The following is a 27,382-nucleotide window of genomic DNA, read 5'->3' as shown; positions in this document are numbered from 1 at the left end:
GTATTGAAGCTGGTTGTTGGGAATCATAAGGGGTGATATTTCCTGAATCTCTGCCTTATTTCCACCTAGAACTACTTTGAAACATCCATTTATTTACCTATGGATTGTTTAAGGAAATAGGCTGGACTTCCTGTTATAAAAAAAAAGATGCTTAGATCAATTTGTTACATTGACAGTCACTAAACCACGAAGTTATAAAAGCGCTTAGATGACATTTGTCTAGGTAAAATTCTACTGGTCTAGTACTGGTGCTTGGGTCCATGGCACTGCATACCTTAAATGCCCACATTTCAGTAAGCTAGCATTTTAAGAACTATCTTGTGGGTTTCTGTTTCAGAATAGAACTTTAAATTTTATCTTACTTTACAGAAATTAGAGTTCAAACAGCCAGATCCTACATCTTCCATGCCACAAAGAATAGGTAAGTCTTTTGTGATTTTTTTCGACAGTTACCTTTTCTGTTTCAGCGGATGGGTGCAGCCAGGTTTTTATTTTGTATGATGGAGTTCACATTCCATATTGCAGGTGATGTATTTTGTTGCAACTCTGTATCACTGAATATCCAACTTCTTTCTGTTTAGGGGTTCCTCCTAGCTCCTTTACCCAGGTTGTCCATTCTGCAGGAAGACGGTTTATTGTCAGCCCTGTCCCTGAGAGTCGGTTAAAAGAACAGGGATTTTTCACCTCTGCTATTCCTGGAGCAAAAGAAACTCCGGATATGGGTAAGTTATCTAAACTCTTAAAATCTGAAGGCTAAGACTTGTTCTTCAAAACTGAATTTAGTTGACTAAACAGACAAGCTCCTAAACACTTAAAGTACTTGGAAGTAGGGAAGTGACTGGGCTGGTAAGGAGTGGTTATAATCTGGATGATGATATGCAGGATTCTTGCAGGAAAAATTGTTGATGGGCTGTCTGCAAGACTTTGAAACCTTAATTCAGTGGTTTTAATTTGTTCCTGGATTTATATATATATTTTCTAAGTTATGCAGAGAGATAAGCTTGGTCTTAGTCTAGCAGTAGGAGATAGTTCACTTAGTAAAATTCATTACAGTGTTGATATTTTTCTATTCCTTCAGTTGCTGCATCTCCACTACATGGTCCTGGAATGAATCTCTCCCACTCTGCATCATCACTGAGCTTGCAGCAAGCTTTCTCTGAGATGGGGCATGCTCAGATGACAGAAGGACCTAGTACAGCTCCTCCAGTGTTCAACCAAACAATACCACCGTTTCCACCCGCGCTTTCTACCATGGCAGGCAGTGGTGCACCTCCCACATCTGCAGCTGCTCCTTCAATATCTGTTCCCTCTAGCACAGGTGTTTCTCTTCCAGGTTCTGTTACTTTGCCTTCAGAAAGTGCAGCTGCTGGAGTTGCACCAAGTGCAAGTGTGCCAAGCTCTGTTTCCCCTCCTCCAGCCTCACAGTCTGGGCAGCAGTCCAGTGGTGTGGCTTCCAGTGTGAGCGCCCCTGCTTCTTTCTCCTTAACTGTCACGTCCCAGCCTGCTCAGCCAGTAACTGCAGACATTGCCCCCAGCATCAGCACACCGGCTTCTTTGGCACTGCCAGCTACCCAGGTTGCTGGTGTCACTGGTCTTGGTGTCGTTGCACCAGCTGTGACATCTCAGTCTGCTCCTCAAATTGTGAGTAGTGTAGCAGCACCACAGACATCTGTTGCCCTGTCTCTGGCTCAGAATGTGGCTTTGCAGCTTCCTCAGCTTAGTACTAGTGGCTCTGTCTCCAGTCTGGCAGAAACAACAGTTGTCAGTGCTCCACAGTCACTACCTGAGAGTGGGCAGCCTGTAGATAAATCACAGCTTTGCAGTGCAGCTGGCTTACCTCTCCCAGTCTCTGCACCTTTATCATCCTCTGTAGCAACAAGTGTATGTGGTTCCGTCACTCAGCCCGTTATACATCCCTTACTCATCCCATCAGCAATTACATCAACACCTGTCCTGCCCCAAATTCCGGGTGCAACACCTATGTTGCCCCAGGTTCCCTTACCTGGTGTCTTACCACAGCCAGTCACTAACTTGCCTGCAGTACAGCAAACATTGATACACAGCCAGCCTCAGCCGGCTCCGTTACCCAACCAACCTCACGTTCACTGTATGGAGGCTGATGCTGATGCTCAGTCTAAAGCACCTGGTATTGACGATATCAAGACCCTGGAAGAAAAGCTACGGTCTCTCTTCAGTGAGCACAGTAACGTGGGAACAGCACATCCATCAGTATCTCTGGAGACATCGCTGATAATGGAAACTACTGTTATTCCTGGGATACCAACCACCGCTGTGGCACCAACTAAACCCCTGACGTCCGTTAGCACTTGTATACCTCCAAGCAGTTTGCCTCTTGGACCAACTGGCTTGCCAGTGCTGACACCAGTTGCCACCCCTGGGCAAGTGATCACCCCAGTCAGCTATATTTCGGCACCAAGCAGCATTGCAACAGCAGCAGTGAAACCAGGCACCTCTCCTTCGAAGCCCCCTCTTAGCAGGGTACCGGTAAGAAATGCAACGTTTGTGTGAATATTCAAGTATTGTAGAAAACAGCCTTTTTGAACAGAATCCCTTTTTTTACAGCAAAGTATTTATTTAGACAAGTATGTCTTTGGTTATAAGATCAGAAGGAAAATTTCATCTTGTTTTATTTGTCCCAAGAGGTGTTTTCTTCTGTCCATGCTGAAACAAATGTCCAATTCTATATCGTGTCTGAGCTATCAAATGTCACTGTTTGTTTTTCTTACTCCTACCATGAAGAGTGAAGCACCATGAAGTGTGTGTTTTTTTTGTTTATCTTTTTCCAAATAGAAGTTTGAGAGTCTTGCTTTAAATAGGTTTTTATTTTATCCATAATAGGTAAAACAAGTCAGGGAGGTTTTATGTTTCATAAAGTAGTTGTGATTGCTTAGCTTTGCTTCTTATCATTAGCCTGATCTTTGAAAGCAAGGATGAATCTGACAGTGCTTTTTTTTTTGTTTTGTTTTGTTGTTTTTTTTAAGTCCTCTGTTCCTTACATAGTGCCTGGATAGTCTGATAGTCTCTTTCTTCCAAATGCTAGATTTGTGAAAACAGGGTTCTGAAAAATTTTGAAGAGATGAGAGTATCTGGAAACATAAACAGCATTTTTTTTTCTGAATTGTGCTCTGCAAGCACTGTTTCATAAAGTGTTGAGCTACGTTGTATAGTAACAACTTGAGATGTCATGAAGTTGCTACTTGGCTCACTAACCAGAAGTGTAGGTATGTCAAATTAGGCTGGCGATTATCTTATGAATTGTTGCCAGTGCATTTCAGTATTTGAAACCATAGTTAGCTCTTTCCTTTTCAAACCTTACGTGCAAATGGTTGAAGAAGCATTCAGGTTTTTAACAAATGAAAAACCTTAATGTGCACTTCTGTTTCTGTAACATTCTTTCCCACTCACCAACACTTCATTGTCTTCAGCCAACCTTGTTATTAGAATAGAATAGTTCAGTTAGAAGAGACCATCGGAGATCATTGAGTCCAACTGGCCAACCGCTTCAGGGCTAACCAAAAGTTAAAGCACGTTATTAAGAGTTACCCAAATGACCTGAAGCTGGTTAATGTTCAAGGCATTCTAACTGAGTTAATGCTCCTACCATCTCCATTTATGAGCAGTCTTTCCCTTGTACTCTTACTAATACAGCTTCCTCACACTGCCTCTGTGATTGTGTATGTAGCAGATGTAGAAAATGATTCTTCCCTTACTATTTTAGCCAGTACTTCCTTGGGACTTGAAAATCTAAGTTTATTTATCTCTAATTTTGAACACTGATTTCATAACCAAAACGTATTTTTTTTCCCCTTTTTATGTTTCTGTGCTTCTCTGAGAAGCACATCCAAGTCCTTGGAGGCTTCTTTCCCATGCTGTAAAACACTGATGCTGCTGTATTTTTCTGCTAGCGGTAGAATCATTAATACTTCCCCCTTGGGGAATCTTGAATGCTCTGTTCAGGGGAGCAAGGCAACAGAAAACAAACTTAAGGCTTCTTGCCTTGCCCTACGATAAATAAATTAAGTTTCTAGGGTGAGGTAGAGAGCAGAACTCCTGTGCCTTGCCAACCAGGCTGATGTTATTACTTTCCCAGCTGTTTTTACAAAGGTGAAGGAACAGATGGGGTATGAATATGGTACCATTCCTGTGTAGAGATAGATATTTTTCTAGGACGAAACCAGATGTGATCACTGAAAAGAATTGGTGAAATAATTTCATTAATTTTATATTGGATAAGGAAGTTACAGCTAATCATAATAGTGTGTTAGTAGACTAACATGTAAAATTTGAGGCCTGAGGGAATTTTATAGCTGCTATAGCAATAACCTTTGAGAATTTCACCAGCCTCTCCAAGATTTCTCCTTATTTTATTTGTTACAGTTTTCTAGGAATCCCTTTCTATTTGATTGATTTTGCTATACTACTCTCAGCTGCATTCATATTCTGTTTCCCTACCTTGGGTTTTCTTCCTTGAAGGTTAAGTAAACCATACTGATGCTACTGAGAGTATAAGTCTACAGTTATCCCATGGGTTACACGTTGACCTCTAAATCCACCTTTAACAAAGACCACACTGGAGTAAACTTAATGGAGAAGTAAGAGATGGAGATGTAAAAGGGGATACTGAATGAATGGAGCTAAGACTGTGGAGACTAATCTGTTTTTTTTTTCCCTGAACCCCAGCAGATACTAGAAATGGCATCTTTTCTCTTACCTAGTGGAGGTCATGTCTGTATAACACTTGCCTTGAATTGTAAATGATTCACCAGCTTGGACTCAGAAGTTACATTTTAAGCAAAATTGTGTTATTGCCCAGTGGGGCACTTCTTTCCCTTTTAGATTGTTTTCAAATGCAAAGTAGGAAATTTCTGCTGTGGAGGCGCATGAATAATGCCAAGGAAGTTAGGGAAGAAATCTAGATGCAGAGGCATTTATACTGAAATGAAGCTGAGAATTAAAGAAAGATTAAAAAACTGTAAAACCTAGTTGCTGGTTCAGGAACAGTTGGGAATAGTTAGAAACCTGCTAATTGCAAACCTGTAATTAAAAATGCTTGGATTTAAATGTAGTAAATATTTGGGGTTTTTGATGTCTGTTCTAGGAAAACTAGCTCCTTTCTGAGTCTTTCACTTCTAAATTACTTTGTGGTTTTTTTTTTTCTTTTTTTTTCTTTTTTTCTTCCAAAACTTAACTTTAGTTTCACTTGGTGTTGTTTTTAAGGAGCTTAATGCTTTAGTTATCTGGGGTTTACTAAACTGGGGGGTGAGGGTGTATTTGATTTTGTTTATGGTCAGCCTGTTAGCCTGCACGGTAAATATGTTTTGAGTTGTCTTACGAATGTATTTAAAGTATGTTTTACCTCTTATTTATAAACAAAGTGATTAATTTACCACAGCTGAACAAGTCAACATGCATCAGAAACAGTAATGCCCATGTGTATGTTCGTAGCACACGCACACAAGCTGAGGTAATACAACTTGGCTAAGTTCCTACCCCAACATTTGGGGAAGGGTGGATAATTATGGCAGGTATCCTCACTGGACAGTTATTTCTGCAGTCTGAACTATTAGGTAAGCTGTGGTAACGTGACTGCAGGCGAGAACTGGTTCTGTTTGCAAGGACCAGAGCAGACTTTGGGCTGGTGACACGTACCCAGCAGTGTTCCTGTCACAGATGGGAAGCTGGCTGACCAGCGCTGGAACTCATAAGGCTATCCTGTGTTTCTGAAACTTCAGAGTCACGGACAAACCTTCATGGTTACAGCTGAGAATAAGAATTGCAAATTGTGTAATGGATTGCTTAGTTCCTAGGACTTCCCACTTCCCTAACAATGGACATAACTAACTGGAATGTGCTCTCCGACCTTGCTGGGAGGCTTTGATCCCTCATTCTAACCTTTCCGGTCTCTCTAACCCCTTCCATGTAACCTGGATGACTTCCCCTTATTCAGCTGCATGGCCTAGTCATCTTCTGTGGGTGATCAATATCCTCAGGATCAAGGCCAGTAATGGATCAGGAGACTGGTGTAAGAAACTTTCGAATGGGCTTTCAACAAGTGGAGACATCCTCAAGTGTGACAGTTTCTGATCAAGTCATTGCTTGGAACAGCTTGCCAGCAGCACATGGCTTGGTGTTGTTAGTGGGCCATTAAAAGAGATCTTTTGTGAGGAGGTTGAGTGCATTCCTGCACCCTTCCAAAAACGTTTCAAAGAGGCTTTATTTATGAAGAAATGCTGTTGTAGCATTCCTCGCAGACTTGAAAATACAATTGCCAAGATGCTCTGCTCCTGGGCAGAGCAGCTTGCTTCAACTGGTAATTGTGGCCAGTCAAAGGCAGCCTGAATTAAAACAACAAAACCAGACAACCTTCCCAGCCCTGACACACACGCTTCAGCTGTCACAAAGCTCCCCAAGGACTCGATGCTAACTTTCCAGGAAGGAAGTCTCCACAGAAAAAATGTAGAGGCCTCTGTCATATAGCACGACTGACTGTAACGTGGTGTCTGATCCTCCTGTTGTGCCGTGTCTGATGGACTCGCGTTTCCTCTTCATCATAGGTGCTACCAGTAGGCTCTGAACTTCCAGCTGGCACTCCGTCCAGTGAGCCGCTGCCACCTTTTCCGGGACCTTCACTAACTCAGGTGCTACACGACTCAGCAGATTTTTATCTGCCTCTTTTTCTTTCAAAGAGCATGTTTCGATTAAACTCTCCATTGCATGTTATTAATGTCTGTTTTTCTGTTCTTTTGACTGAGTAACCCCTTTTGTGTAAATGGAGCAGTGGCCAGAGTTGCTTCAGCACTAGAGGTACAGCTTGCCCTTTGGGATGCTGTACGCAGTGTCTGAAGTACAAAAGCAATTGAATCAGGCTTGGAGTTATTTAGTGTTTTAACCTGAACCTTAAATTTATTTTTTAAATGTAACACAGGTGAGTACGTGCATAAACTTGAACTTGTTTTCTTCTTACGATGAAAAGATGCTTCCCTAAATAGCTATATACTGTAATTAAATGTTAATGAAAAAAAAAAAACAAAACAAAACAAAAAAAAAAAAACAACACAACAAAATTCCTGGCTTTGAGAAATCCTGGTTTTATTTTTTTTTTTTTTTTGCAGTTATTACTAGACACTTATTTCAGTAGGTTTTCAGAGTTGTAAAAGGTCTGTGAAGCTCCAGACCAAAACAAGAGCTGAAATGTAACAGTGGCTTAACATTATGCAGTTTCTGTCCTTGTGTGCAACAGTTAGCTTGGGTGTTTTATATGTGAATTGGACAGATGGTCAACTCAAGATCACAAAGATAAAATGTCTTCACTTTTCTTTAAAAAAGAAAAAGCTAGATGAAAAAAAATTAAGGCAAAATTGTTTTATGGATCTTCTAAATGCTGTGCAAGGAAACGTCACATGGGAAGAATACACTTCAATATGCAAAGAAAGGCTGAAAAAATAACCAGACAAAACCCATGAGATCAAGAGATGGCGATATGCTACTTGTGAAAGAAAAAAGACTGAATAAACAGACAGCTTTTTATAGAACTCTATTCAAATTGAAAATTACGATCCTAAATTTAAATTCAATTTTTATTTGATCGATATTTCATTCCAGTGTGTACCTAGTGGTGCCTGCTTAAGGTTCAAAGTAAGTTTGTTGTAAATTTAGCACTACCTGTGTATGTATACTTTTTATAGTATTTACCTCTTCCATCTGTGGCTTTGGTCCACAGGGAATAGTCCTTGAATACGTGTCCTAAAGCTACACTTGAACTGGAATCTGTCCTTTCATAGAATGGGATTATTTTTAAGTCATTAGTATAATTATTTTTCAATAACTTAAAAAAATATTTTTAAATTTTATTTCTTATTTCCAATAAAATAACTACAGCATGAAAGCTTGTACAGTATTTCTGAGCATCATGGTCTGATTTATCTCCTTGACCACTGAATTTTAATGCAGACTGTGAGCTAACCTTGATAAAGTCCTGCTCCTTGACACCCTGGTAACAGTCTCCCTCTCATCTCTTGAAATAGAGCTCTCAAATTCAAGTTTCACCTATGGAAGAGAATTTAAAATGAACTGTAAAGGTCATTTTAGTTCTTTGCAAGCTGTTCCTTTTTGGGATTTACAATAGTCTGTGAGAACCTCTCTATCTGAAAGGACTTAAATTGACTATCATACAAAGGAATAGTTTTAGAAAATTGTAAATAATTTAAGCTGTTAAAGCGGCTTTGGTTAATGAGCTATCATGACTCATTTTATAACTAAAACTGTAAAAACAGATTTATATGTATTAGGATTCTGATCTTCAAAGATACTTTTTTAATTGGATTTTCATTTCTATCTTTCAAATGTGAGAAATATGGTATTCCCTGGTTCCAAGGGCATGAATAGAGTTGAACAGCAGGGTGTTAGCTGCTTTCGTGTGTTTTTTGTCGGCTATGACATTAATTGTCCCTCTGTTTTCCATTTTTTTTCCTTCAGTGCTGTCTGTGCAGCAGCTGTCTTTATTCAATAGTTTGTTCAGTTCTCCCAGTAAATGTAATTATTTTGTGATCCCAGGAATCTCTCAGACAAGTTTGCACAGAGTATGTCCTAGAGTTTAGAATGGGAACGGCCTAGAAGGCCTAAATTGCAAAATGCTGAAAGTTGGCATCTCGCCCTATCTTTTCCTGCTCGATCACCTTCTCAGTCCTCCTGATGGAGCACATGCAAATCAATGACAGTACTACATCCAGCTTTAATTGATGAGTCCTTGCAGATGGCTTTCATGTCCAGAGTTACTTTTTGGTTTTCTTTTTTTTTTTTCCCTCCAAAAAGTATGTTTCAGTGTTTTGAAAGCAATGAGGATCAGCCCACTGCTTGGGAGAGTTTTATGCAGTGTAAGAAGGCAAATGCTTGTTCTCTGTATGTAAGAAGACTATGAAAGTGAAGGCATTGCTCTCAAAACCTGTAACAGAAAGGAGACTGGTACTGTATTTTGTTTTATGTAATGCTTACTAGCAAGCAGAACGTGAGTAATCGGGCATGGGTATCTTCTGTCTCCAACTGAGCGAGAAGCTGGTCATCTTATGTAGAGCTATGAGGTGGTAGTGTTAGCAAGCAACTTTTTTTTCCCCTCTACCTCAAGGCAGAAGCTTTTTATGAGCCTGTCAGCCAGTTCTTTTTGAAGTATGATTTTGCTGAAGAGGAGATGCCAATTTGGTGACAATTCTTAGGTGTTCTTACCACAAGCAATGCTAGCAAATGGATCTGAAAACAGTTGGTTCAAAATAAGTCCCATTAAGTTCACAGTAATTTTTTTGGTCATTGTTTGGAACTGGGTATCTTAGTAATCATTTGCCCAAACTCAAAGCAGTTGTAGCCACTTTAGTGACTCAAACCACAGGACTACTCCAAAAGGCTTCCTGAGGTTTCTCATAGGTCTTTCTGGTAGGGTCTGTGGTAAAAAAGGTATAAGTAGAGATCTCTTGCTTGTCCTTTGCAAACAGTTGACCTAATTTCACCTCTCATTTGAACTCTAAAGCCTGTCTAGGAGCGTGAGACAGAATTGGAGAAGACTTACTGGATCAAATCTAGTTGACTGTGAAGAGCATTTGCTGCTGTCACACAATAACTGTCTGGAAAATTATGGACTTGTCTTGGAATAGCCAGGCTTGCCTTCCTTACTGATTCTGTCAATAGCTCATTACACTATTTTTTTTTCCTTAGTATCAGATTCCTAATTTGCAGTTCAAATGTGTGTCATCCCAAGACCAGTCTAGGACAGTTTGTGCCTCAGTCTTAAATACCTGTTCTTTTTATTCCTTAATAAGGAATAAAAATAAGCCTTTTTAAGGTGTGTTTAGAATATTTCAAGCTTCATTTTGCTACTATTATTTCATAAAGAAATCTTTATCTCCTGATTGTTCTGATATCTCAGCTCCTCATTTGTTTACTTGAATCAAATCTCTTCCTGTAAGCATGAGTGAAGAGAACTATACAGTATTTCAGACAAAATGTCATTTTTACAGTATTACTGAATTAAATTAGCCTGCCTATCTGTTAAGTATTTTGATCACAGCATCTTTACAAAATTCTTAAGGGAAGAATGCAAACTTCTGTCTTCAGGAAAAACAGAAGTTCCTGTTGACATTTCTTTTTCTATTTTTACCAAATGTATTGCTTAAATTGTTCCCTGTCTTACTGTGCTATAAATGTGAAATGTGAGCATACAGGAACAGAACGTGGTAGAAATATGGAAGCTGTACTGACTACTTTAAATTTTAATGTTAAATACGGCTGTTTTCTGAAATGTGACATGTTTTTCTCTTGAGCTGGGACACCTATTTACTTTTTTCCTCTCTCATCAGTCCCAGCAGCCACTGGAAGATCTGGATGCTAAGCTGAGAAGAACCCTTAGTCCAGAGACGGTTCCAGTGACATCTGCTCCTGCCTGTGTACGTTTGCAATGGTAGCAGTTAATAGTCCTGAGTAACGTCAGTGTTTTCTCAAGTTCATGCACTTAGATCACTGCCTTTAATATCATTGTACTAGTCCATAGACTTTTAAAAATAAAAATGAAGAGTCATCTTTCAGCTTGCAAGACTGAGTCAAACAAAATAGGGAAAATCCATAGATCACGATAGATACTGTGTTTCTTGAGGCTGGTTTTGGTGTTAGTTCTTAATAGCTTTTTGGCAAAGTCATTAATATCACTGAAATAGAAGGGGAAGTGACTATGGGATAAGGGGAGAGAGGGTGTTAAAGAAGCAGTATGTGCTATGTCAGTCTAAATTTGGGAGGGCTGTTAAACGTGTGGATCTGAATGCTCATGACTATAGTGGAAGTTTGATACAAAATAATGATAGTGGTTAATGTTATGATCTCCAGGTGGCTACTTACGCATTACTTCTGCAGAGTAAAAAGGGAGGTACTGCTGACAGACTTGGGTTGTAAGGCATGCAAAATTTGTTGCTGGTGTTGCTTGTCTTGCAGATTAAAAGATCTTGCATTAGTCCTATCATGGGTTATTCTGTAGCCCTGATGGAACTAAAAGATTCAGTAACATGCAATATGGTGGATTTGTTGAGGGTTCAATCAGACTGTGATTCTCATAAGTTTATTTTTATTTCCCCCCTTGAACTTGTAGTCTGTGCCCTCAGTGGCATCTACAACGGTTACCGGGCTGGTGTCCACAGCCACACAGTCTCTGAAAGAAGGTAAGACAGCCTTTGTTATTTCAGGTGGTTTCTTAGCACAGAGATATAATACAGAATTGAACAGACTAGCAATTTGAAAGGATATAGCCATCATACGATGACAATTCCTTAAGAATTGTATTAGTTTTTAGTACCTAAACTGAACTTTTCCACTGCAGACGAAGAGAGGGGAATGATGCATGCATATTATAATAAATTACTTAGTATTCGAAGCTGACCAAAATAATAAATTAAGACTTGCAAAGAATGTCCAGTATGCTTCTGAGGTACAGCTTCAGGATTTGAAGGAACTGCTTTCTGTTTCGTTATATTCTTTGCAGTAACAGTAAGAACTTTTGTGTTGTCATGCTGTTCTGCATGTGAGATATCTCCTCCTAATCACCGTTTTATTTCTATTTAGTTAGAGAAATTGGTGTTAACTAGAAATTAAAGAAACAAGGTAACAAAAAAGATTCTTCTGGCTGCTTTAGAACAGCTGAAGAATGACTAGATGATCAGCAATTGAATAGTGGATGATCAATGACTTTCAAATCTAAATGACTTTTATTGTTGGGGATGGAATTAGGGGGTAGAATCAAACAACCCAAACTGCAAAAGTAGCCTGAGGCTTTCCAATCAGTATTCTCCTACTCATCTCAATTAAAAAACAAAAACAAAAAACCTTCATTTTTTAAAAAAGAAACCGCTAATGTGATACTAACATTATTTCTGGTTAATTTAGTAAATAGTATTAAAATTGCACATGCCTCATGTTCAATGACAAACCTTCAAAAGCTAATAAAAACAATAGTAAATAATCCCATTATAGTATGCCGGTAGGTAACGATACCATAGAAGTCATTCTACTGCTAGAAAATGAATGTTTTTTGCCTGGTGAAGTTTAGATGGTGAAAGTAAAGAACTGGGAAGTTGCTGAATAAACACAGCAAGCTGTCCAATAGAATTAGTTTAAATATAGAATGCTATTTCTCAGCTTCTTTGTAACCTTATGCTGCCAGTGCAAACAACAATAAAATTAGGAGCCAACATATAAGGATCCAGCTCTGCAGACTTCAGACTGCTTTGAGTAAACGTCGTTCATAGCATTTCTTTAACGTACCATTTTTCTATTAAGAAATTATCTCCAGCATTTGAAATTTAGGTAGTCGCTGTGGGTACTGAACTAAAAGTAAGTGTGTTCTTATATAAATTTCAGTTGTTCTTGATTCTTTGGCTACTTCACATCTTTTTTAGAAATCAGTATGCTTTCTTACTGCAATCAGAAAGTGCACTTGTGGCAAGTGTACTGCACAGGGAAACTTCATAGAAAAATACTTAATATCAAAATGCAAATTTAAAATTCTATATGTCAAAGCTGAGAAAAGAGATCAGGTTCCATGAATTCAAAAGCATGACATAAATACTCAGCTGATAGTTGAGTTTGAAATGTTGAAGTGTAAATAGCTTGTTGCTAATTTTCTTCTCAATCCCATTCTCCTTTTTCTTAGCTTCAGCATCGTGTGGTGGAGAGAGCAGTGGTATGGCTGCTGCAGCAGGAGCTGGTGTTCTTAAGATGGGACGATTTCAGGTATGAGATGTTAAACTGATGTAGTTGTTGATATGGAATCCTCACTGAGCAGTTACTACCTAGTGCCAGCTCAGTGTGCTTCTTGGAAGGCTTTCCTATTGGGAGAAAATACCCATAATGAGCTTGTGATCGGAGGGTTTTGTGCAGATACTGTTCTTATTCTTGGCAGGGATTGCACTAGATTATACAAAGTCTAGTTTGTGAATCCAGCATTTCATCATGTCAAGGATTAATTGCGTATCTGTTGGCCTTGGCCTTTATGTGACCGAAGTCCTGACTGTGATGCAAGTCCCCTCTGAATCTGTTGGGATTTTGGGCAGTTAATCATCCAGCCTATCTAGACCTGCTATTTTGTGTGGTCATGTGTTACTTGGAGGGAAGAAGCTTGCTTTGTGGCATTCCGGGGAAACTAGTTATTTTTTCCCCCCATATGGTTTTAAGTATTTAAGGTAAATAAGAGCATCATGTTGAGGAAGAGCTAAGAAGATCTGTGTGATAACATTTCTGTTCTAGGTATCTGTGGCAGTGGATGATGTGCTAAAAGAGAGTGACAAACTTGAAACTAAGCCGGTGCAATTTGAAACCACCTCCTCTGATTCTTCGCCTCTTTCTGGCAGTAGTCCAGAGAGTACACTGGTAAAGCAGGCTGGCAGTCGGAAAAGTGAGGTTGTCACTGACTCTTCTGTGGATGTGGGAGGTGGTGTTCCTCAGCCAGTTCCTGTGCTGCAGTTGCCAGTAGATGTTGGTCAGCCGACGAAGGTTGGACGCTTTCAGGTAACAACAACAACAGACCAAGTGGGGCGCTTTTCAGTGTCAAAGACTCAGGATGAGGTCACCTGTGCAGAGAAAGAGCCAATGACTCTTCCTCTCTCCGTGGACTTGGAACAAGTTGCTTCTTCGGCTGCAGCTCCTAAGAAAGACTTGGAGTTAAGGCAGTCCCCACATTTGAATGGTCCATCCTCTGAGCTGGAGGCCGCCTTCTTGAGTGGAATGGCTAAGGATGTGGATGACGGCTCAGGGAGCCCAGACTCTCTCCAGCCCATGGGGTCAAAGATCAGCCTCCCTGTTCAGAGCCTTAGCAACTCGTTCAATTCTTCCTACATGAGCAGTGACAACGAGTCGGATATTGAAGATGAAGACTTGAAATTGGAACTCCGTCGATTACGGGAGAAGTAAGGCTTTGTTTTGTCTTATGTGTGTATGAAACGTGTAGCAGATGCTCAGTATGAATATCTTTTCATTTCCTCTGGACTCTACTTTTCACAAAGAAAAAAGGTAAACTTCTTTAAAACACTAAACCTTCGCTAAACATCAGGTCCCATTGCTGGTGTTTATATGGAAAGTAAAATCCTTTAGTGGGAACTAAAAAGTTCCAAACAATGGGTGTACACACTTGTTATGCTTAATATTATAACCTGTAATCTTGTTGCATGTGTTTATATATAGATTGATTGCCATACTGGGTAAATCTATGCAGATGCATGGAAGTTTTTGCATAGGACTGAAATTCAGTGGTTAGTAGAAATATTGGTGTCACTTGAAAATGACACACAACTAGGCATTTCTAATATGCATTCTGGTATTCGTTCTCCTTTTCCTGAATAATCCCTGTTAATTTAGAAAAAAAACTCAGAAATCAAGGAATATGACCTCCTAATTTATATTGAAAGCTGGCTTTTTAGAACAGCTGGCAACTGCTCTGATCTGAAAAGAATGGTGCAATACAAATGTATGGCCTCCAAGGCCCATAAAATGAGTAATCTAACTGTTCCTGCAACATTTATGATATATGGTTTGATCTTCTATGGTAGCTGTATGTTCTTGTTGGTACATCTGTTTATTCTGGTTTTATGATACAGCACTGGGAGCTTTGTATTGGAATTCTAGTCAGCGTTAAAGCACAATAGAAAAAGACAGGCCTTCTGCCATATGCATTCAGTGGTTATTTGTGGAAGGGATTTATTTCCTCTGTTCTTGAATGTTAATGGAAGTGTGACCAAACAAACTGGGAAGGATTGTATGCACACATGCATACATTTTTTTTTTTTTTTAAGTCATACTCTTTTGTTACTTGTCAGGCACCTTAAAGAGATCCAGGAGCTGCAGAGTCGCCAGAAGCAGGAGATTGAATCACTGTACACAAAATTAGGAAAGGTCCCGCCTGCAGTAATTATTCCCCCAGCTGCACCCCTTTCAGGAAGGAGAAGACGACCCACTAAAGGAAAAGGCAGCAAGTCCAGCCGTAGCAGTTCCCAGGGAAATAAGAGCCCTCAACTATCAGGTAAGGCTTTCTACATTTTTTCTAGGTAAGATAGTACTGACATGGTGCTGTCTGTCACTTTCAGATGGATGTGATTTGTCCACCTCCTTCTCTCCTGTCTCTCCTTCTCCCGCCAAGTTCCTCTATTGTCTGGACTATGAAGTCTTAAATCGCTTTTGCTAGTTGATGGTCTTGCTTGTGGATTTTGCAATCTACTGAAACATACAGAAAGTATATCATGTAGTTTTGTAAGAGCAGTTATCAAATTGAGATTTTTTTTTTTTGTATTATATTAGTGGTATGTGTCTGGTTAAGAGGACTGGGAATCCTTCCTATCCAGAGTGAAAAGTGTAGATTAGTGTAAATTTACTGTACCAGGGATTTTTTTCATAAACTGTTGTTATTTTCTCCTGAAAATAATTTTGTATAGTGGGACTGGTCTCTCATCACCATCTCACTCATCTCCAGTCACAATTCTTTATACTTACCAAATTGAAAGTTTCAATTGTCAAGGCTTCCTTTCTCATTAAAACAGTATTTATAACAAATTGGAAAATAGTTCTGTGACTGATTGATGTGTTTGTCAGATGCTTGCTGTGTAATCGTATATGTCCCTCAAATCCTGTAGCACTGAGTAAACAGCATTGGAGGGTCAGCCCCATGTCATGCAGCAGGGTCTGTATCCAGTCACACTGTGGGCTCACTTCTGTTTTGTTATTTGGTAGAGGGGCTGAGTGTGAGCGTGACAGTGAGCTAACACTGAGTTCCCTTAAGACCAAAGTACATAAAATTATTCCAGTCTTAACTCCTTTCTTACAAACTGCTGTAGTCCCTGCACCTCTCTCTCTCTGGGAGTGTCATGCTTGTCCAGAGGGTGATATCCTTCCCCCCACAACCTGCCCCTGCATTTCTTTCTGCATTACTAACAAAATAGCTCACTCATACTTTCCTCTGTTGTTTTTTTTTCCTCTCACTTGGAAACAATGACAAAAGCTTAGAAAATGACGTGACGAAACTGAAATATTCAGTGTGTTTTGCCTTTGTTCTTCCTATAGGCAATCTATCAGCTCAGAGTGCACCATCAGTCTTACCCCCACAGCAAACTCTTCATCCTCCTGGTAGCGTTCCAGAGACTGGACAGAACCATCTGTTACAGCCCCTCAAACCTTCACCTTCTAGCGAAAATCTCTACTCTGCCTTTACCAGTGACGGTGCCCTTTCGGTACCAAGCCTTTCTGCACCAGGCCAAGGTAAGACTTTAAACGGACTTAGCGTCGAGTCTTGCACCTTTGCTGCTGGTGAGAGAATGGTCAGCTTGATGACACTTGGTATTTAATACATATTGTGAAACAGACAGGGAATTTAACCCATATGCATGGACACTGATAACGACTTTTTTTTTTGCAACTAATTTTCTAGCTTCTCACATAAGTAAGGCATGTTGAGAGTGTTGAGGTAGTGAATATATAGCATATGGCCCCATCTGCCCTAATGAAAACACTAAGAAGGACACAAAGAATGCAGTGTGATGGCAGCAAGCAATATTCTTCTGACCTGGGGGAAAAGGTGTTGGCTGGAAGGATGAGGAGGAGACAGATTAGAAGGAGCCGGGGGGGAGGTATGTGCAGATGTGAAGTGAGACTGAGGAATGGGCAGAACAGCTTTGGTGTTAAGAGATGATTGAAATGGTAGGAAACTTCAGAAGACTTAGTCCTTTTAGATTTAACTGCTTTAGCTGTTTCTGTTAATGATAAAAGCAATAAAAGGAAAGAGGCCCATATTGTGCATTATGGGTTAGAGATATGCTGGATAAGAGTGTAGGAGTATGGAATGGTGTAGGAATAATAAATTGTTAATTTTACTCAAGTTAAGAATGGCTTGTAATTAGTTAGTATGTTATCAAAGCATTTCTCACTCAGCCCTGATTTATTTGGGAAGGGTTTTTTTTTTTCCTTGCCACTCATTAAGGGGATTCTTTTACTTCTGTGAACTTAGTTGCTCCCATTATTTCTGATTTATTATCTTATTGAAAAGCTTTACCATAGACTGTTTGAATGCATCAAATCAAATGACTTTTTGTTGAAATTGGAGAAGTAAAAATGGAAAACAGAAATGGACTTTTTGGAAGAATTTTCTTTAGAGATTTTTTTTAATGAACTGTTCCAAGTGTTTTGGAGCTACTTTCATCTCCCTACATCCAGAGTTGTACAGAATCTTTTACAGTTAGATACGTTTGCTGGCATTTGGCTTTGATTGAAACCCTATTGTTGGGTTATGTACTGGAGGTTAACCCAGCAAACTTGGCCTAATGTCTGCAGCTGTTGAAGGCAAGTCTTTCCACTCCGTATGTTGTCTGCGTACTCTTTGGTCCACTCTTTTGAGGCTTATTCTTGTGTGCCATGTTAATGCATTTCACCCTTCCAACCTCAAGTTGCTAACATCTTGTAGTGGTGTTCTGTCTCTTCTCCTCTCCTTCCTCTGTTCTTCCCGTTTTTGTTTTCTCACAGGCTGTGCGAAGTTTAACTGTGCATCTGAGAGAGTGACCTTCAAGCCTGGTGGCAGGAGGACCCGATTTCTGAGTACGCCCTGCTTGGCTCTTTGTGTGTAACACCTTTACTCCTTCCTTGTCTGTTTTTTTTTTGTTTCGTCTTTTTGTTTTCTTCTGCTGCCTGGATCTGTTTCATGCAGCCCATCCTCATCTGCCACCTTGTATTCCCTCCCATTCCATGGCACAGCTGAGCTGCTCTTAGCACGCCGTTAGAAGTTTGGGTTCTCACCTCAGGTGTTCTCTTGTTAAACCCATAACAACAAACACTGATTTCTCCAAGCTTTTGGTGGAAACTTTTCTGTTCAGTTCAGTGAGATACCAGAAATCAGGGTTAGCTTGTAAGACGTTGGTGCCTGGGCCTTTTGTTCTGGCCTGCTTAGTAATTATGTTTCAGCATATATTAGCTGACATAAGACTTGGAGGGGAAGCACTCTTTCTAGTGGGACACAGAGGAAGGTTTGTTTTCCAAATTATTCCTTTGTTGGGCACTATTATAACTGATCGCAGGAGGCCTGTGTTGTCTTCCTCCAGTAGTGTGCTTACTGTGCAAGCTGGGTGTTCCTGCATGCTGTCAGCACTAGTGTTGATTGCAGTGCAGAGCATTGATGCCACCTGTAGGCAGTTAGCAGTGACTTCTTGTGTTCATTAGCAGATGGATAGCTAAAGATTGAAGTGCTGAGGGTTTTAAAAATATTCATAGGATATTTCCAGGCACACTTGGATGAGCCCCAGATTTAGAAGTTCTTACTGTGAATTGGAGACAGACTAAATATGACACAAATAGCAGTAAAGGTGGGGAAATAGCCAACGTCAGACATCCTGTCAGCACTCACAAGTTATCTTGCAGCTTTTTCAAAATCCTTTCGCTTGTGCTTACATTAGGCCAGATTAAAATGAGAGCCTCAAACTTCTGATGTGATTTTCTGAAGTAAGGCCATGCTTGAGCTGAGGCTGCTGATGTGATGCTTTTGATGGGGAGTGCTGTGACATCCCCCATGCTGCTTCTGCAGACTCGACCTTTCGAATGCTCTGACATTTATTTCCCACCCTCTGGAATGACTTGGTGTGAGAAAGCTTTAAGTGCTGAACAGAGACCTTCAGTTGCTGCACTGCACAATGGTACCACGCATCTGTAGCATCTGTCTCGATGCAGTTGGCAGCCAGAGAACCGTGTGCAGGAATTCGACCTGGCCTTCTGCAGAGACAGCTGCAATGCAACCAACTCAGTCCTTTGAGACAGGAGTGAGTCAGAGGGAGGGGAGATTTTTTCCTGGCTGCTGAGTTTTGTAATTACACCTCTAGCCCACTGCACTGGATTTTAGGTACGTTACTGTGCAGGTGTGCAGTAACTAACATCTGCAATCCAAAGACTCAGGGCTCCTTTCTTAGAAGGAGTGGAATGCTTACCAAAGCTAGCTTTTTAAAATTCTCTGGTTTGGCCTGTCCTTTTTGGGGTAGGGAGTATAAAGAGTATAAAAAATGACCATTCTGCTTCTGGACTTGATAGTGAATTGACTATATTAGTGTCATATGCCTACGAGGCCTTGGCTTGCTGCAAATTGCACATCATCTGGCTAGAAGAGTACTTTGGCATGTATATCCCTTGCCTGTGGGACTGGTGCTAAGGGAAATGGGTTCCTTTTGAAAAGTGTTTTGTAGCTGTCCTGTAAAAGCAGGTAATATTGTAAAGATATGGCACGGCTTGGCCTGGCTCCCGGCTTCTTACAAGTTGCTTGCTTCCCGGAGTCTTGTCCTTGAAATGCTATTGCAGACTGTCGTGGAGAGTGACAACTGGAAAAGATGCTGGGTTAAAATCAGCAGTGTTGAGGAAACAGTGCGGTAATTGATGCTTTTCACTGTGCAGCTGGAGAAACAGAGCGGTACAGCTTGGCAGGGAAAGTCTGAACTGCTCCACGGAGCTGGGAAGACTTGGGGAAATAGGGTGACAAACTATGAAAGCACTTGGCCTATCAAATTCTGCTCGTTTTGTGACACGGTTGAACTTGAGAGCTGTGAAACGCTTTCGATGTCCTGAAAAAAATGGCAGATGAGCTTGTTTTTCCTTTTGTGATAACAATGCTGCTTTCTGCCATTCTTCACTATTTTGGGAATTCTGAAGAATAAAAGCAGGAGGCTGAACCATTTCTTTCTCCGAAAGTACAACTGATAAAGCTGTCAGACCAGCCTTTGGATTTGTTCCTAGAATGTCCCAGTGGTAACTTCCAGAGCCATGCTGTGCTGCGTCCTCTGTTTCTCCCCAAGCTTTTTGTACTGTTTGCTGATACTAAACACTTCTCACTGTTTCTCTTATCTTTAACAAACGACTCTCTCTTTGTGCTTCAGGGAAGATGGTGAAAAAAGTCTGTCCTTGCAACCAGCTCTGTAGTAATTATCTTATTTCTGTTATCTCCAATTCCTGATTGTGAAGCTGTTCATTGGCTTTTTCTGGTCACCGAAGCCTTACCTCCCTGACTCTGTCTCCAGCACAGCATCTGTCTGTCTCTGTTGTGCCCTCTAATGTCTACTCTGTTGTTAGCATATTTATACAGCGTGGCTGTTACTGCTGCAGGAAGGTGGAGGCGGGCAGAGCCTCACCTTCACTGCAGAGCTCTTTGCTCACTGCTAATGACAGTGAATCGAGCATCAGGGGCAGCAGCTCACTGTGATGTGCTAAAACCGTACCTTTGAGCAGCTGGCCTGCTTGCCTCTCTGCTGGGTTCTGCCACCTCGGTGACAGCTCCAATTGCAGAGACTCCTTCAGCATTTTAAGAGTGAGAGCGAGCCATCAGACCCAGATCTCCAGTCTGTGTCTGAAAGTGAGAGACGTTGAGAAAAGCCTGGATGTGGTTGTGCCATTTCAGATTTTGAAGGTGCCTTTTCACTGCTGGCTTATGGGGAGATTAAAAAAAATAAAAAGAGTAGAATAAAGGCATTGTAGGTAGCAGGCTGGAGAGGGAGAAGCCTTTTCACTTCTGATCACTCACCTCAGAGCAGAACTGGGGACGGCTGCTGTGACCGAGCAGGAATGCGGGGGGCTCTTCCCATTGAACGCTACAACTTGAAACACTTCCTTTTCAGACTCTTCTGGATGGCAGCTTTGGTAGGTGGTGAATACATCAGAGCTAAAATGTGAAATTCCTGAGAGGGAAGTTTTAAAATTGATACTGTGGGAGCTGCAGTAATTTTATAGCTTGCCTCTAATGGTACGGGCTGGTCTGCTTCACATTGTGACCTGGGGCTGCAGCTCCGAAACAAAATCATTCTGTAGACAAGGCTCTCGTTGCCTCTCACCTTTCCCACCTGCCTTAAACCCTGAACCAAACCCTAAACCAATCCATTCCAAAGCCCCTGAGATTCCCTAAAAGACTTCTCACATTTTCAGATGAATGCACAGTATTATATTTCGTGAATAAATCTATTCTTCCTGTGGCCTGAAGAAGCTCCTCAGCTTAGGGCCTAGGCTGTAAGCTGTATGCTTACTGATCACAGCAGAAATGTGAGATACCAAACCCAGATATTGGCCATCATGAAGAGTGTGAGAGTGAGTGTGTCAAGCTCTGCATGAACCCTCGTGGTGGAATGTGGTTGTTACTGGTTTTGATGCCTCCTCTTGAGTACCTCTTTGTCGGTTTTGCTTGTTTTGTCTTTAATTTCACCTTTCATGTCATAGTTCTGATGAAATAATTGTATTCTGAGCACTCTCCGTGCACTGCATGCTTCAGGGTCTCGTTATTTTGTTGTAGATTTTTCTTTACTGCCTTACAGTGAATTTCTGTTACTTGTCCATCCGAGCTGCAGCTGCACGCCCTGGTCAGGGAACCTAACGCTTTCCTTCCCGCGGGTACTGGTGCATGTGTCTGCCTGCCTGTGCCCGGGAGTGCCCATGCTCGAGTTGGAACTGGTGGGAGGGATGCGGATCCTTCCCTCTTCAGCACCACTAGAGGCAGTAACACTTTGCTTAATTGTCCTGCGTAGTAAGTACCTCACCTTCCTGATCCACTCCTCAACGTGAAGCATTCCTGCAGGGGTTTGGAGCCAGTTCTCGCTTTGGTACCGTGGTTGCGAGCAATGGGGCAGGTGGCCAGGTGGAGGTGGGTTAGCTGTCAGGCGGGAGACAGGGACTCTCATTTGGCCCTTACAACGCAGAGGTGATTTGCCTTGTTGGGGCTTTTCGTGCTCTGATTTTAATCAGTTTTCTTCAGAAATCCTGCCATACACTCAAGTTTTTTTAGACTTGCCGGTTGCAGTCTTCAGAGCAAGTCAGTAGAAAGGTTTGAGGAGCTTTGAGAACCAAGACCAAACAGGTGAGGGGGTGTGCACCGCAATGGCAGGATGCTTATTTTTGATGCTTTAATTGGTTTTGTACTAAATAGGTTTGAGAAATCTAGATTACTTCTGCCTTTACTGTGTCCTTCAGAAAAAAACAAAAACAAAAACCACAACTATAGGCCTAGTGGTTAACCATAATTTCCACATCTGTAAATGAAGACACTTTGCAGTACCACTAGGAATTCAGAAAGCTTCCTTGATGGTATACAGCTTTGATTACCATTTTGGTAGCTTTGGAAAGCTCAAACTTGAGTGAAGTTGCTTGTTTATGAGAGAGGGGTAGGGCAGGGAGGCTATCCAAAACAACACTTTGTGATGTTTTCTACAGGCTGCTGTTAAGCAAGCTTTGTAGCAGAACCAAGCCCTGGTATTTCTGTGAAGGTTTCTCTTTGTCTTCTTGCGGTCAGCCCAGTGAACAGAAAAACTTTTCACAGCAAGGCCAAGGAACAATTCTCATTTCTGCCTTCTTTAAGCTGTATTAGTCATTTGCATCTGAAATGCTTGTTCTTCTGACATAGGAAATGTGAACATAATGGCAAAAAAATGCCTTCAGAGGCAAAAAGCAAAATGTAATGCAGTGCAGGCTTCCCATGCCGATCCTGGCTCTTTGGTGGATGCAGACAGTCCCATCTGGTTATTCTCAAGAACAGAAGTATGGCAGCTATTGGGAACAACAGTGGCTGTTTCTCACTGTGGCTTTTTTGTGTAATCTGGGTGAATTTTTCCTCTTCATTTTACGTAGTGGAGATAATTTTCTACAGAGCAGCTGGCTATGCTGATTGTACTGCTCCTTGTTCAGCATCCAGCATTGTGTCCTCCAAGGTGGCGTTGACTTGTGCTGATAGTGGTTGCTGCTGATTAAAAGGCATAGGATGAGAGAATGATGTGATTTCTGTCATTTGGTGCCAAAATCTAATCTTCTTTTTCTTCTGCAAAGACCTAGAGGCTGCTACCATTCCCCTCTTAAGATGACTACTTGCAGCTCTTCTTGAAAAGCAACCATACCCCTGAAACAGATGTGCCTGTAGGAGTCCTTGTAGTTCCTACTTCAGCGTGCCTTGGAATTGAAATGTAGACTTGATCTGCATGGCATTTTAACTGGCTCTCTATTGTTGTACCACTGCCACAATTACTACATTTACTAGAGGAAGGTGATCTTTAACCTGAGTTTTGACTCCTGTTTCTTGTACTTCTAGGGACCAGTAGCACTAACACAGTCGGGGCGACAGTCAACAGCCAAGCACCCCAGTCTCAGCCCACTGCTATTGCCTCTAGCCGAAAAGGGACTTTCACAGATGACCTGCACAAGCTGGTAGATAACTGGGCCCGAGATGCCATGAACCTGTCTGGCAAGAAAGTTGGCAAAGGGCATAGCAACTATGAGGTAAGATTTAACCCAAGATTTAACGTTTATAAGAAGAAACTGTCAACTGTCACTGCTGTCTCATTAGTGTGTCAAACAGAGTATGGTTGCCACGTAGCATGGACAACTGTGCCTCAAAAATGTTGGGTATATCTTTTCCGTGCAGCATTTTATTACATGCTGTGAAAGGGAAGGGGGATAACTGGAGAGTAAGGCCATAGTGTGTCCTTGCAAACATCCATCTGGAAGGGCTGAGGGGATAGCCTGTGGATTTTAAGCAGTTGTGTAACTCAAGGGTTGGATTTTCTTTCAGGGCCCTGGAATGGCAAGAAAATTCTCGGCTCCAGGTCAGCTCTGTATCTCTATGACATCTTCCCTGGGTGCTACGCCCATCTCTGCAGCATCAGCTACCTCTTTAGGTCCCTTCACGAAGGCCATGTGCCCTCCGCAGCAGTATGGTTATCCGGCCGCGTCCTTCACCGCTCCGTGGAGCGGGACGGGTGGTCCAGCACAGCAGCCACTTGGCCAGTTCCAGCCCGTAGGTGCCGCATCTTTGCAAAGCTTCAACATCAGCAGTTTGCAGAAATCGATCAGCAACCCTCCAGGCTCCAACCTGCGGACCACTTAGCCGCGCTCGGACACCGTGCTGGCCAGACCTCGGGACAGGACATGGGGAGGGAGACGGGGCCCTGTATCAGCTCCTAGTGCTGCAATGAACTGGTGGCTTGCCAGACTGGGAATGATTTTCTCTTTTCCAACCATTGCTGTTAACTATGTAAAGGGGGTTTCCCCACACGCTTGCAAGGGGGAGGAGGATGATCAGCATCCTTACGATGGGACAGTTCTTTTGACTCGAGGGGTCCCGCTCTTGTGTGGAGCGAGAGCTGTGAAGATCAGTTCTGGGGTCAGTTAACGCAGTCTTGCTGTAAAATTTCTCTCTGGTTTGAGGCTGAATCCACGCGTGTTGAGATTGGGAGAGTTGAATCCTAGCATGAGGCTTTAGCACACTTCTCCTCTCTCCCTGAAGAACCAAGACCAGGAGAAAAGCTGTCCAAATCCCCCTCCTCTCCCTCTCCCCAGTCAATTGTATTTGGCTCCAGAATGGTGGGGCACATGAATGGACTTGCAGTGCAGCCCGTGCTTGATAGGTCATTACTGCTTTAAGTAAGATATTAACAGCTTTGACTGCAGCATTAGAGCAATTTAAATTGTTTAAAAATTTTAAAAGTTCCCTGCGGACATGTACTTACCATCAGTTTTGATGTGGAAACACTGTGATATATAAATGTTGTTGGACAACAGTAGTTTAAAAATGAGTGGAATATAGAGGGTTAAAAAAGTTAAAAAGAAAAAAATGGGAAAAAAAGCTAGCTATATCCTTATACTTATTGGAGACACTTTAACTTTTTCCTTTGTATTTTCATTGTATTAGATAAATAAATGTGAATGTAAAATTGTATAAATTAATGTACTTGAATACTTGTCTGTTCTCCCAGTATGCTTGCTGGATATTTTAGTGCCTTGGACTTCTCTTGCTTCTGCAGTTAGCATCGTCTTCCCAGCAGACCCCGAGGCGGACGGAGGGCAAGTTCAGAGAAGGATGGATGGATTACTGGTACCTAGAGACCGGGACATTGCAGTTTTCTTAGCGATACCGTTGCTGTTTAGAGTAGGTGCGTGGAGGGCGAAGTCATTGAGGCAGGGGATGGGAACAAGGTGCCGCGTGTGGGGGAAACTTGTCCGAGGGGTGATCTGAAGTTGCTGGTGTGATGAGGGCCAGGTGGGGGTGGGACGGAGGGTTGCGGGTGACGCCAAATTGAGACTAACCAATATTGTCTACAGAGGCAGGAGGTCTGGATCAGAAATGGAGAGGCTGAGGAGAACGTGTGTCTTTGGGAAAGGTCCCATTTCAGATGCAGTTTGACTCCACCTGCGAAGTGGTGAAGATGTTTGGTCAGGATGTGGTTTGAGGGAGAGGTGCCATTGCTCGTTGGCATGGGCTTGTCTGCTGGGATTGCTTTTCTTCCTTTTTTTTTTTTTTTTTTTTTTTTTTTTTTTTTAAATCCATTTAAGCCAGGAATAAACTGTCCTGGTGCAACGTCCATTGCCGGCAATGGATGCACTTGAAACAGCCGGCATCAAGAAGTTTCCTCAGTCTCATTTTGGAGGATTTATGATTTTGTTCACTAACAAATTCCAAGCTGGTACCAGGACTGTAGCTAACTGTCACCTCTTAGTAACTGTACTGTACCTTCTGCTTTGTTCATTTTCCCTTTTCATATTTAAAAATACTGGTTTCCTCTTCAAAGTAAAAATAATACCAGCCAGTATTTACGTAGTGCTGCAAAAAGCTGTGAAGGATCAGAGTTCTGCTTCCTGGTACTTGGGAGTAGCTCAGTGGTATCCTGGAAGGTGGTGCATCAAGGAGATGTTACTTGCCTGATTATTTTTTTTTTCCCTGAGTGCTGTTCCCCCGTGGAGCCTTAATAGGGAGTTTTTTTCTGTCTGTGGATGTTCTCGCTTTTATTTTTACAAAGAAACACGCAAGATCCATTCCTTTCCTGTCACTTTTTTTTTTTTTACAGCAGTTTTGGCAGCAAGGGCATGTACAAGGTGGAGAGGAATGCCTGAGGGTGAAAGCCAGTGGCAAGGAGGCTGGGCTCCGAGTTCCTTAGGTTCGGGGGTTTATTCTTTGTAACTGAAGTGCAGACTGGAGCTACAGGAGAGGAGGCTCAAGGCTCACGGCGTGAGTGTGGTGGAAAGGGGGGCAGAAAACAGGGGTTCCTGCTGCTGAAGTTGAAGAGAAAACCTCTGCTCTTTGGTCTGACGGGATGCAGAGGTTTCCTGAATACACCCAGTGTGAGGGGAGAGGTGTGCTGGAGGAAAAGGAGCAGTTTTGCAAACCCGCGGCAGTAATGAAACAAGGGGAATATTCATGACAGGGGAAGTAATCAGCTGAACGCAGCACGTGGTTATTTAATTTTGATCTAATAAGTTTGAGGTCGTTTTCACTTCATGTTATGCAAGAACTGGTTTTATTTACCATTGATTCCCCCTTCCCCTCCTGTGGATGAATAACTGAAGTCTAGAGGAATAAACTAATGCTACTGAACTGTTAAATTATTTTGTTTAATATTACACTTTGAGTATCTTTTTCCACATAAAATCTGTTTCTGAATTACAAGCGTTTTCTTTACATTATTTAACAATGTACACTGTAAAAAAATAAAAAAAATAAAAAAAATAAAAAGAATTGAAACTTTGGGCTTCCCTGGCCGTAGTAGTTAGTTGTATATTTTGCACTAAACCCAGGCACTGCGCTTTTGTACGACTGCGCTTTGTGCTGCCGTTTGTTACCTTTGTAGAGTATCAAACAAAGTCATTGAAATAATCCCAACCTGCTTTTGCTGAGCGGCGGGTTTTCTTGCAGAACAGCAGGTTCCAACCTTTCCTTCTTGCTCCGGGAGTGATGTAACTGTTAGCCAGTTCATCGCAGGAAAGTGCAAGAAACCCATTCCAAGGAGACCCTTAACATCTCAAAAGCAGCAATCAGTGAGCCTTGGACCTTCTGATAAAATTCTCTGGAACAAGGTACTGCAAAGAGCCGTTCACAGAATGAGTCTTTAAGAGAGGAGGAGTCCCAGAGGTGAAGGAAGAGGGAGGGAGAAGGTGTGCAGGATAATGCCCAGAGCAGTAGGGGAGCGCTCGTGGCTGAGATTGTCGCGCAGTTATCCGCGCATAGCTGGGCCACTCGGGGACTTGGCTGCTCTCCCAGCCTGCAGCACAGGTGAAATGTGCCCAGCTGTGGTTCTGTGCTTCCTCTTTGGCAATGAAGCCTGAGCAGGGGTGCTAAAAGGGCTGGGGAAGCCCCTGCCCTGGCAGGGAACAGTCCCACTCCCTCTTCTGCTGGGCTCATCACCCTCCTCCTCTTGGGTGGAAGGGAGCAGCACCTGTGGTGCGGGGGGCTAACTGTAGTCCAGATCTAATCTGAATTCCATCTCCAAATACGAGACTCTACTGGTACGGTATAAGAGGAGAACCACTTTACAGAGTCATTCTCAAGCAGCTGTAACTTGCAGGAATTATTTGACATTTCTAAACA

The 27,382-nt window shown here is 41.9% G+C and overlaps 1 protein-coding gene across 9 annotated transcripts in view; it reads left to right on the top strand.

Annotated features, from left to right (window-relative positions):
• LOC309877587 (serine/threonine-protein kinase WNK1-like) overlaps positions 1 to 26,546 on the top strand; it is a 106,488-nt gene extending 79,942 nt beyond the window's left edge. For 4 of the 9 annotated variants that reach the window (XM_082759061.1, XM_082759063.1, XM_082759068.1 and 1 more), the window contains 14 exons: positions 370 to 421; positions 582 to 722; positions 1,079 to 2,505; positions 6,576 to 6,659; positions 10,365 to 10,451; positions 11,144 to 11,213; positions 12,701 to 12,780; positions 13,294 to 13,952; positions 14,859 to 15,061; positions 16,096 to 16,290; positions 17,548 to 17,640; positions 19,932 to 19,973; positions 23,114 to 23,301; positions 23,594 to 26,546. In XM_082759061.1, coding sequence (XP_082615187.1) covers positions 370 to 421; positions 582 to 722; positions 1,079 to 2,505; positions 6,576 to 6,659; positions 10,365 to 10,451; positions 11,144 to 11,213; positions 12,701 to 12,780; positions 13,294 to 13,952; positions 14,859 to 15,061; positions 16,096 to 16,290; positions 17,548 to 17,640; positions 19,932 to 19,973; positions 23,114 to 23,301; positions 23,594 to 23,908 — 3,636 coding nt within the window. In that variant the 3' untranslated portion in view covers positions 23,909 to 26,546. The remainder of the gene's footprint in view (positions 1 to 369; positions 422 to 581; positions 723 to 1,078; positions 2,506 to 6,575; positions 6,660 to 10,364; positions 10,452 to 11,143; positions 11,214 to 12,700; positions 12,781 to 13,293; positions 13,953 to 14,858; positions 15,062 to 16,095; positions 16,291 to 17,547; positions 17,641 to 19,931; positions 19,974 to 23,113; positions 23,302 to 23,593) is intronic. The other 5 variants (XM_082759067.1, XM_082759066.1, XM_082759062.1 and 2 more) reach the window with 4 other exon arrangements.
• Positions 26,547 to 27,382: the final 836 nt, after the last annotated feature.

The sequence above is a fragment of the Aythya marila genome (assembly GCF_965140915.1).
Source record: "Aythya marila genome assembly, chromosome: 1".
Taxonomy (NCBI): Eukaryota; Metazoa; Chordata; class Aves; order Anseriformes; family Anatidae; genus Aythya; species Aythya marila.
This window is presented reverse-complemented; position numbering and strand designations above follow the sequence as displayed.